At 35.1% G+C, this 12,110-nt stretch overlaps 1 protein-coding gene across 6 annotated transcripts in view; it reads left to right on the forward strand.

The window, feature by feature from the left end:
- Window positions 1-12,110, forward strand: part of LOC127959787 (nucleoside diphosphate kinase 7-like) — a 34,285-nt gene that overhangs the window by 7,763 nt on the left and 14,412 nt on the right. For 3 of the 6 annotated variants that reach the window (XR_008154294.1, XM_052559172.1, XM_052559169.1), the window contains 3 exons: window positions 1,264-1,315; window positions 1,844-1,949; window positions 9,606-9,689. Coding sequence is in view for 5 of the 6 variants with exons in the window: in XM_052559172.1 (XP_052415132.1) it covers window positions 1,264-1,315; window positions 1,844-1,949; window positions 9,606-9,689 (242 nt within the window). In the remaining variant the exon portion in view is untranslated. Of the gene's footprint in view, window positions 1-1,263; window positions 1,316-1,843; window positions 1,950-9,605; window positions 10,495-12,110 lie in introns of those variants that run through there. The other 3 variants (XM_052559171.1, XM_052559170.1, XM_052559168.1) reach the window with 2 other exon arrangements.

Here is a 12,110-nt window from a genome sequence, read left to right on the forward strand (position 1 = left end):
AAGTTAAACGGTGCCCTTGAGCAACTCAGACCAGTGGATTTGACCTTCAGATTAGAGGAGTTGTTAGGAGTAAATCTAAGAACATTTCCAGGTGGTTTCAGAGTAAAATGGCTCTAAAGGGCTTAGTGACCTTGTGTGTTCATAACTACAAATCTGGGTAATAAAAAAGATGAGCCAAGCAGAGCAGGGAGCTTTATGTATACAATATTAAGTTAATTTCAACCAAGGCTAAAATGAGCTGAATGTATTTTTGTTTCTCCCACATCAAACACTAAGGTAGAATGATAAAATAATAAAGTCTGTACATCAGTTATTTAAGTGCATTTGCTATGCAAACATCATAACAAACATATGGAAAAAGAAAGCCCAAGACAGTGTTATTTTAGTATTATTTATATAATACTAAATTGTCCCTTAAATCTGATATTTTGTCATTTGTATTAGTTTTTGTAATTTATATGGATTTCATTTATTTTTATTTCAGTTTCAGAATTTATTCTATGTATTTCAATACAATTCCCGAAAACATTTCTAATAGTTGTTAATAGTTGAATGGTTTTAGTTTTAGTTAACAATAACAACACTTGCCCAACAACATGTAACATTTAAAAAATATATGTACAAAAGGGAAGTTAGATCATTTTGTGTCAGTCATAATAGCTTATGATTGTATGAGGAGTAATAACGTTTGGAGATCTTTTGGATGTCTATGAATATTTGTAGACTCCCCATAGGCGCTAAACCATTTCACAGTAAATTAAAGTTTATGTATTTGGCAGGAAATATGATCCAAAATGGCTGCAATGAATTTAAAGAAAAAAAATATCTTTCTCTGTATGTCACCCTACATGTGGTTTCATGCCACATTTTTTAGGGAATGGAAAATTCTGAGGGTTAATCTTTCCTTTTCCTCTTGAAATATGCTGACATGGAGAGCTTCTCTGATAGACGTTGTTGTTTTAGCCTGGTCAGGTTTTGCTGCTTTAACCTTTCCTCAAAGTAGCAAGCAGCTGTTCATTGACTGTGACAGTTCTCGTCAGAGAATGAAGATGTGGAAGTTGTGTTAAGCATGTCATCTAATTTTTTAGACTGGTTGACGCGTAGTCAAATTAATAAATGGACAGAAATACAACAAAAATGGTATGAAGTTGAAGCTTTTAGTTCCTTAATTTCATGTTCTGTTTCACTATAGGAGTCAGTCAAGAGATGGTTGGGTTTCAAGATCACTTATTAACCCTGTGTTCTTTTATGGCTTTCTTACAGGAAGCATGCAGCGGACTTTTACACGGAACATCAGTCAAAGTCTTTTTTACAAGTGAGTCTTTCCTGAGTCAATGACTGACTTATATGTAAGGGCTGCTTTTGAAGGAGACTCTGACACCTGAACCAGATTGTCACAGTGACTTTGGCATGACTTTGCATTACACACCGTGTTTTTAACCGCAAATTGAATCATAAACACCATAACAAAAGTTGCTAAAGTCAGTTGTGTTCTTCAACAACAGTAATTTGGTGCAGTTTGTGAGCTCCTGTCCCATGATTGCTATGGAGCTGATGGGAGACAAGGCAGTTTCAACTTAGAGAAAAGTTCTGGGCCCGACTGATTCTGGCATGGCACAATAAGATGCAGCCAATAGTCTCAGAGGCCAGTTTGGTACAGATGGCACTAAGAATGCAGGACATGAGTCAGACTCATTGTCATCTGCTGCACGGGTAACAAAAAAGCAACTGTCAATAGAAATGAATCAAGACCACAAGCTTGTGTTGATCTTTATTTTCCAGTGATTTGTTAATAAAGGCATCGGAAATGACTGGGTTATGTGCTTTTAATTATACAATATAGGAGCTGGAGTTCTTCTTCCCTTCCACTAGTGGTCACGGTCCCTCCAACACAGCCAAGTACTCAGACTGCACCTGCTGTATCATTAAACCTCATGCCATCTCAGAAGGTAAACGCACCCACACACACACACACACACACTGAAGATATCATCATGTATAATCAGGTGTCTTTGAAATAACCTATTATAGATGAGATATAGCATAGTTAATTATTTGCTATTTGAATGTACTGTTAGTAGTGTATTATTAACCCATCTCTGCTTATAAGTGCACATTATCATCAGAAGGACTATGACACTCCTGGTATGTCATAGCCCATCATTCCTCTCCCAGTTACTCAGGCTATATTATCTGAAATGCTAATCCAGGAGTTTATCTAATAGTTACTCAAAACCTTGCCATGCAACACGTGTGAGTGCCATTAGATCATATCAAAGTTTTTCACTTTGAAAGCAGCACATATGTGACCCTGGATGACGGTCTTAAGTGTCAATTTGTCAAAATTGAGATTTATACATCATCTGAAAGCTGAATAAATAAGCTTTCCATTGATGTATGGTTTATTAGGATCAGACAATATTTGGTCAATATACAGTAGAACTATTTGAATATCTGGAAGGTGCAAAAAAATCTAAATACTGAGAAAATTGACTTTGAAGTCCATAGCAATGCATATACTAATCGAAAATTAAGTTTGAACACGATCTTTACTCAATATCCTAATGATTTTGGCTTAATGGCTTTTGGTCCAGGGTCACATATTTAATTTAGCGACCACATTATCAGGATACTGCTTTCACATTAGGCGAGTAAGCAGCTTGGAGATGCATTGCACTTTAGGTTCAACTGCCAGGGTTCCAACATTCTGGAAATATCAGAACAATTTTAAACCAGACCTGGAAAGTCATGAAAATGTCTATAATAATTATGGAATACTTTCAATACTTTCTGTTCAGTAAATCTGACTGAATCCAGACTGTTTATTATATCCTGTTTTGTTAAGTGTAGATAAATGACTTTTAAAGGTATAATAGACCAGGCCAATTGAAGAATCTGAAAAACTTCTCCTCCAAAAAACAATTTCATGTTTTTTTGTGAAAAGTGTTGAGTTTGGTGCAAGTGAAGAAACCCAGTTCTCATGAATGAAAGGAGCAGTTTAGTTAGTGAAGGTGCTACTTCAGAGTCATTTGGTTCTTTTGTGATTGTCTTCTCCTTATGTAATGTCTTCATTCCCTCCTGGCCTAGTGCTGTTCTGCTTGTTATATGTTGACGAGTATAAAACCCCAAAAGCCAGTGTGTACTCTTAACGAAGCCTTTGCTCCGGATTTGTCCAAATCCGTCTCCTGATCCCTGTTCATGGAGCATGCCACCAGGGCACTGATCTGTGAAATCCCAAATCCTCTCGATAGGGCTGAGGTAGATATTTTACATATTGTGGACTAAGCAGGCCCCAAGTTGGTTTGGTACATTTCTGTGGGTGATTAACCTGGAGGGAATATTACACATAAACACACAGAGCCCCAAAAACAGACGGACACAAAAAATAATTGTCACATTCAAAAATGTCAGATTGCATTGAAAGAAGAAAACTGAAGTCTTATGGTCTCTCTTTTTGCTTTTACCCAACATCATTTTGCCTGTTAGCATTGTGTCAGCTCTCTATTAGTCACCAAATTTTCCATCCAATCGCACACCCACACTCATATTCCAGCTATCAACCTCCTGCAGTGCATCTGCTCTCTGGACCTCCATCAAAGGTGCTGGCAACCAGTGGTTTAAAGAGGATTGCCATCCTGATTACCTATTGCCCACCAGCCTTGGGAAAGGAGTAAATAAAAATAGCCAGTAATGAAAGTCCCTGCTGACACAGTGGCTACATGATCGTAATTAGACCGATTATTTGGCAACCGCTCTGTTCATTCATTCCGGATAGTCATGTGGCTTGGTTCACCTTGTGTTGTATTATTACTTTTGAATTAATGACTACAATAGCAAAAACTTTTTTCACTCAAAACCAGTCTCTTGTGAGCCTTTTCTCTGTGAACGTTTTCTATTTCTCGTCACAAGGCAGTCAGCAACCATGTAAATTTTGCCCTGAACCCTTAAAATTTTTATCAGCAGCTCTGCTACAAATGAATAAAATGCTCAATATATTGTGCATTTTATTGTATACTCCAAAGTTCAGAAGTCTGTGGTCGTTAAGATTTTTTTAATGTTCTTGATGTCCTTTATGCTGGATGCATTTATTTGATCAAACATATAGTGAAAATTTTTATATTATAGCAGTTTAAAATATTTTTTTTATATTTTATATGTATGTTAACAGCTTCAGTGTCACGCGAATCGTCAGAAATGATTATAATATACTGATTTGATGCTTAATAACTATTTTTTTATTATTATCAATGTTGATATCAGTTAAGCGGCTTATTATTTGTGTGGAAATTGGGCTACATTTCTTTTTCTCAGGATACTTCAATAAAGAGAAAGTTTAAAATTATAGCGTTTATTCTTAAATATCTTCTTTTTTATTTTAAGTGTCTTTTCTGTCACTTGATCAATTTAATGCATTCTTGCTGAATAGCAACTTTCTCTGTTCTTTTAATAAAATACAATGATGAACCTAGTGCAGGGTTCCTCAAATCTGGCTCGTGAGATCCACTTTCCAGCAGAGTTCAGATCTAGCCCTGATCAAACTCATCTACCTGACACTTTCTAATGATCCTGAAGATATTGATTAGCATATGCAGGAAAGTGGGTCTTGCGAGACAAATTTTGAGGACCCCTGACCTATAGTGTGAAGTGAGTTTCTCTAGATAGTTAATGTTGTCATCAAGGTCAGTGTGAAATGGCTTCAACTTTGGGCTCCATTCATGAATGTATTCTGAGATTCACGCCATATGGTTCAAAGTCTATAACACTAAAGTTAGCTGTAGCTGGATGAATCGGTAAAAGTCCAGTCTGTTGAAATTAGACATTCAAATCAGATTTGACTCCCTTTCGAAACTATTGGCCAATGTCATTTAAGCATTAAGCATTTGTAAATGTCCTTCAATGAATCCTTATTATTTCAACTGAAATGCCCCCGCTAATAGAAAAGCAGTTTGATTTATTTTGATCGAGCTCATGACTGGAGTAAGCAAATGTGTAGCCAGGCAGTGCCGATAGTGTTGCCTAGCAACAGGGCAGATTGTGTCTGGAAGCTGCAGTCAGAATTGGAACCTTTAGGGTCACCGACGCTGCCGAGGAATGGTGAGAGATGTGTGAAGACGCCATTTATGTGACAAAAGACTATTCTCTTGGGCAGTTGCTATGGTACATGCAGAAATCATCTGTCATATGGCGTTTACACGATACCACATTTAATAATTTCCCTCTAATTTCTTATAAAATATTAAAGATGCCATTTTAAATATGGAAATGTTAAACAGGTTGTCTGTCCTTGCCCTTTTCAGCTATTGAAATATGAGTGAAATCACATTTAACTTGTGCTGTGTGGTATTTGCCCTTTCTCTTAAAGATATGAGAGAACAAAACACTGCAAATTGAATTGCCTGAAATATGTTACATGCTCTGATTAAATGTGTGCTTTGGAAACATAATGCATAGTTTATTTTGTACTACTTGGTGAAATTGAGACCACGAACTCTTAATTGAGTGCTAATCGACACATTACTGTGCCCTTCATTAATACAGTCTCTCAGCGCTCATGTTATTGAGAGCAAAGTCTGTCCTTTGAAGTCACACCTTCATGATCTCGTGAACTGTTTGTTGGCCTTTAACTCTGCATGATCATATCGGTTAAACAGAAGGTCAAAAGTCTTAACAGATGCAGCCAATGCAACATAGAGTTGTTTAACTGCAGTGACAGTCACCCTAGAGCAAGGGCGCATAGTCGATAGAGCAAGATCACGTGAGTTCCTCGGTCACTGCTACTTGGTATTGAACTTGAAACCTTTGTGTTAGCATCTCAATTCCTTAATCATTAGACTTCCATCTAATGATTAGTCTGCTCTTAGAAGTGCAAGTTATTTAAAAAAACTTGAATATACCTTGTACTATACTTTGCTGTCCTTAAAGGGAAAGCATCAATTTTGCACTTTTAAAATATGTTTATTACACGCCTTACCTTTAACTGTAACACTATTATTTTTATATTATTTTATTTTTTTTATTAAGCTTGAAAAAATCCGTTAACGTAAGATTTATTCTTCATTTTTTAAATTGTTTTTTATTATAATTCTTTACATTATTTATAAATAAATCTATTTATTTATGAAATACATTTAATATGTTTATTATTTATTTATTAAATCTTCTGTATATTATTTACTTATTATATCTTCTGTATAATAGACATTTTACAGTTTCATATGTGGAGAATACATTTTATATGTGGGGAATGATTTAAAATACGCAAGTCTTGCAATTGCAGTTCTATATATGATTTTTAGCGTTGACTGGAAAGATCTTTAAGTCAGTTATAGAAAATGTATTTGAGATATCTGCACTACAAATGGTATTTTAGTTCAATTTTAATCATATTTCTGTTTTTAGCCAATAATACTGCAGAGGAAAGAAACACATTAAACGTAACAATTAGATGAAGGGGTCACACTTTACTTTAAGATCCAATTCTCTCCTTTAACAAACAATTAACTACAACATTTTACTCAATAATCTCCTATTGCTGCTTATTAACTTTTTATAGTTAGTAAGTTGGTTGTTAAGTTTAGGTATTGGCTGTGGGATTGTATTATATTTAGGGATGTAGACTATTGTCATCCAGAATATGTGCATTATAAGTACTAATAATCAGCCAATCTGTTAATAATGTGCATGCTCATTAGCAACTAGTTAATTGTGTTGAAGAAAGATATACATATTTAATGGATGTCAGATCAGTTCTCTTTAACAGAACAAATGACTAAACTAATAGCAAGCTAAGAGAAGTGAAAATACAGGCTCTCTATGAACCAAGGGCAAACACAATTATGTTTCCCTTTGGTGTAACCTGACCCTGTCATCGACCATGCAGTCTGCGACCAGACCGGTAGCCTCCAACATCTCTAAATGAGTCCTCTGCTGACCAATCACAGCGCTGCAGCTTTGTCACCTGACCCTGCTGAAAATAGAGTACAGAGGATCCCCCGGGCTAGAGTGGATCAATGAAGGTTTTGTTACTATTAGAAAGCATGTATATGTCCAGGGCTGAGTTGGTGGTCTATAAAAAGAATATCAGACAGTGATAATGGTGTTTTGGAATAGTTGGCTTACAGATTTTTTCTCTAGTGTGTTGGATAACCCACACAGATGGGTTATTTCCCAGTCATAAATGATTAATACATGGATTTTTTTGTGAAAATGAATTTTCCTGAATGATGGAATCATATTATATATTATATTGTAATATATAATGTTATATCTAGGTTTTTTTCTATATTCACTCCTTTTTTACGATGTCGCTGTAAGTCTTAAGTTCGTTTTTATTCAGTAATCAAATTGATTTGGTTTTATTACAGTTCAACATCGATCGTGTAAATGCTGAGGAGTTTTTTTGGAGATTTATAAAGGGGTGGTAGCCGAGTTCTCTGTTAGTATATGTTTCTGCATTTTTTTCTCTGATTTACTGACATTTAATTTAATCATTTGATGCTTACATACTTGTTGATAGTACAGCTAAACCTGTCCCTGACCTTAAGCATATCCCAACTCAGTAGTGATTTTGTTTTGCAAATACATTAAGTACATCGACTAACAATTCATCTTTTTTTATATATATATATAAGTGCATAAAATAAAACCCTCTTATTTGTCATGGCTACTATATAGTATAGTCAATTCAAAGGTCCATACAAATAAGTTCAGTTTTTCCTTTTTCTAGCTCCAATGTGATTGCAGTTATGTTTAATCATTCATTTAGAGAAGGCGTAGTTGCCAAAGCATGTCGTAACCGCATGTGCACCTGTCTCCTGCAAACCTCTTTAAAGTATATGAATACTCACCTCATGGCAATTTCCCTGTTCTTGGCACAGTGTTACGTCACAGTACATGGAATTTTGGTTCACGGGAACAACCTTCACATTCCTGTTGGCTATTAAGCTTCAATAAATCGCTCTTGTCTTTTGAATTGCAGTCGAATGGCAATCATTTATTCTGATAACGTCTGCACAAGTCTTTTCGACCAAATATAAGCTAATTTCGGTTCTGGGTCATTGAAGCCAGAGGCTATTTTGGAGTCTGTTGCCATGAAAACTGTCTCATCAACATATTGATTGCCTCACAATCACCAAAAGACAAGTCTGCACAATGCAGGTGCAGAGTGCCAGTGAAACTGAGCTTGCTGCTACTATAACAGTGTGAGTTTAACACATTGAGAGAGTGGGAGCTAATATGATAGTGCTCTGCAAAAATACATTAGTAAAGTCATTTAATTGTCTTGCACTGGCTGCCGGAACAAAGTGCACCAGTGCCAAGCAGATCTTATCGTGATACTCTAACACAGTTCAGTACAAAGAACAATTCCGCTGGTCTTTCTCCAAGTCCTGTTTCTCTCTTTAATTGTTGTTTTTTAGAACTTGTAAAGTTTCTGTGGAGTTGTAATATAGTGAACACAGTGATCTTTCTAAAATGGTCTGATATATTTTTCAACATGTTTCCATGTCATCACTCAATGACTCTTATTGTGTACCGGTAATATATTGCAAAACCTTTAGTAATAATTTTATAATAATCTAAAAATATAATCTCCACTATTTGCAGCAACATAAAAGCAATTGCTTTCAAATACCCAATAAAATATATTCCCTGTCATCATTGCATCATGTCATTGTCATATAATTGTAACAGCACAGCTTATATTGGGTTGTGGAGATTGTGGTTACATGCACACTGATAATGAAGTGTAGATTTCAAGGAAAATGGGGAAGCTCTTTAATTCTTTATCTTCATTGTTTAACCATACACTCTTAAAAATAAAGGTTATGTGCATTTATGGTTTCATAAAGAACCTTTCTATTGCACAAAATGTTCTTTATTGTGGAAAACATTTCTTTAGATTATTATACTGTTCTTCACACTAAGAAAAACAATGGTTCTTTTTAGAACTGAAAGGTTCTTTGGGAAACCCAAATTAGTTTTTCCATGGAATTGCTTTTTTCTACAAATAGTTTCGGATTGTAATTTAGTGGGTTTTGTATATGTCAGAAATGTTTGGTTTTGCAATATTATATTTTGAAGGAATATACATTGGTAGCAGGTTTATCTTAAAGGCCTCATGTCTTTGAGATCTAAAAATAAAATAAAGCTGCCATAAAATAAAAAATAAAAACATCTTATCTAAAACTTATTATTATTTTTGAAATAAAAAATAAAAAATTTGTCACTGTGGACACCGTAACTATATGTGAAGCGGCTCATGGGGTGTTTAGTGGTCTGTGCATGATGGACACTTCACATTTCACCCCATCATTCCCATACCCCACAAAGCTATACATGCCAAAAACAGAGGCCATCTCATCTCAAACCAGATTAACAGAGAATGAGAACTAGTCTTGTTGCAAATGACATGTTCCAAGAACAATAGCAGCAATTGTTTGCTTTGACATCCTTTAATTGATATATTTATTAAGAGGCACACTGGTAACTCGAGTCCTCCAGCTGCTCCAATGTCTTCCCAAGGTCTGTTCAGATAATAAGCTCTTTCATTGGTACAGGCAGGTAGACCGAGGGGAATCGTTAACTCTTGACTGCTTGTGTTGCAGAATATGGTGGATGAACTTTGTTCTGGACCTTGCATGGCCCTGGAGATCCATGCCTTTCAGGAGTTCTGTGGACCCGCAGACCCTGTGAGTAACAAGATGGTTCAGTCTGGTTGTAATGTGTATTTATTTCCTTGGGGTTTCCTCCCCCAAAAAGTTAAATTATGTGTTTATACCACAAGTTATACCACAAGCAGTGCATAAATCATTTCAGTTCTCTTTTTATATACTGTACTGTATGTATATGAACATATAACCTCATTACCACCTAAAGGTTTTATGAAAGTTATAACAGTCTTAATGGTTCTTTAGTCTGTTGGACTCAGTGACCTCTTTTACCTTATGTATCATGTAATATGTAGCCCTCTGAAGGCATATGATCTGTACTCCCCGGTTAAAAAACCTGCTTTGTGTCTGCATCTGACAGTCGAAATGTACACCACCATGAAGGTTTCGTCTCATTTGAAAGATTAGTCTGCCCACTCATGTTGCATGACGACTGTTTCCACTCTAGGTGGCCACCATTCTGCCAACCGATTCCTGCTTCTGCCAGAGATGGCTTGTAAATTGCAGGTACCAGACATGATGTACCATTAGATAAGAATTACAATCCTCGCTTCTTTGAGTCCTTGGGTTGGGGTTTATCGGCCTTACACACAGTACTAAAAGGTTTGATAATAATGTGGACTTTGTCATTTTCATTGTGGTGCTTGCTCATGGTCCAGTTGGTTTCCTGTGATGGTAAAAACGTGGACTAAGGTTTCTAGAGTTTAGTCATCTGATCCAAGGTCCCGATGAAATAAAATTGGAGTCTTGTGACTTTTTGTCTATGTTTGTTACCTTTTAGGCTCTGTATATGTACTCATTAAGTTTAAAATGTAATACAATTATTTTTATCATATTTAAAATTAAAGTATTATTATTATTATTATTATTATTAAAATATTTTTTTAATTCAAATTGCAAATTGATTTACTTAAAAATATATTATTATTATTATTATTATTATTATTATTATGTTAGTTAATTAGCAATTAGAATAAAAAAAAATACACATATATAATATATATGATATTTTATAATAAAATATAAATATTAATAATAACTATTTGACTTCCAGAATAAAGGGATTACTTTTGTCCAATGAAATGAGAATTCCTGCTTCTGATTATTAATGGAAAGCAAATCATGGTTAATATCTTTGACATGACCTGAAGGCATTATAACAAATTGCTGATTCTTTGCAAAATATAACACTTATCAAAAGACATTGCATTTTTTTGGAACAATGATTAAACTGATTGGAACTGTAGATTACATGGTTTTAACACACACCTTCCAACCAGTAAGAATTGAGTATTCAGATAAACCATGGTAATAAAAGAAAATCTAGTGGATAATATATGGATGCTTGTTCTTTATTTACTGGTTTCAGTGGGGCAAATCATCATCTCAAAACTCCCAGCACACTCTCATGGCAATTCTCTTTGGCAAATTTGTGTCTAATTCGTCTGCATTAGTATGACATTATTTGTACTTTAGCGTATAGTCTACTTACTTCCCGCTTAAGTTTAAAATTTAACACTTTTTTAAAAAATTGCATGTTTTTTTATCAAATCTCATTTAAAACAATTTTACCACATGAAAAATATTTGTTTTCTTCTAAGATCATATTGGACCTTCAGTAGCAAATTGTGGTGTTTTTAGCACTTTATGAATCAAGAGATGGACATATGGGTGATATGACTTGAAGTATTTATATTGACTAAATTTTTCACAGTTTAAGCCTTACACAAGCTGATTCTCACCCGCTAGATATTTGTGTTCTTTGAAAAAACAGGCTTTTATATGCAAAACATGGCTGCAGTGTTGTGACCTTTACAAGGTCAAACTGGATTGCTCAATCATGGGTTCCAGAAAGAGCTCCACACTTCTCATTTGACAACCCCGCCCTGAGACCTCACTATCTCAGACACTCTCTCACTCACACACACACACACACACACAGAGAGAGCGTGAGAGTGTGTGGTTGGTTTTTAAACACTCTGACAGGCTATATATCAACAACAGCAACATTTATTGTCTTATATCTCACTAGTTCTTTTATCCCATGCTCTTTATTTTGACAAGTTCTCTTGCTTTCCCTTCCCTTTTGTGCTGGATCTGTGGCTACATGTCTACATAATTATTATGTGTGTTTTGGTGACGTAGCCTGGTCTATATATTGTATCGTAAACACTTTTTGATTGTTGCTGTGTATAAATGAGGGGTTTCCACCCATCCTTTTCATTCATCAAATTGCACTAAACACATGTGTGCTGAGCCGCCTTTTACATCCATTTATAAACTTAGAAAAACATTGTTGTAGTGTTTAGACTGAATTTAGTCATTTATCTTAAATTGTAGCACAGCTCTTAACAGGGTATGTCTTTAGTCTATTTTTATTTGAGTTTTTTGTAGTACTACAACTTATTTTATTTGTCAGGGCAACCTTTTAAAAACATTTTT

This window comes from Carassius gibelio, chromosome B6 (genome assembly GCF_023724105.1).
Source record: "Carassius gibelio isolate Cgi1373 ecotype wild population from Czech Republic chromosome B6, carGib1.2-hapl.c, whole genome shotgun sequence".
NCBI classification, from domain to species: Eukaryota; Metazoa; Chordata; class Actinopteri; order Cypriniformes; family Cyprinidae; genus Carassius; species Carassius gibelio.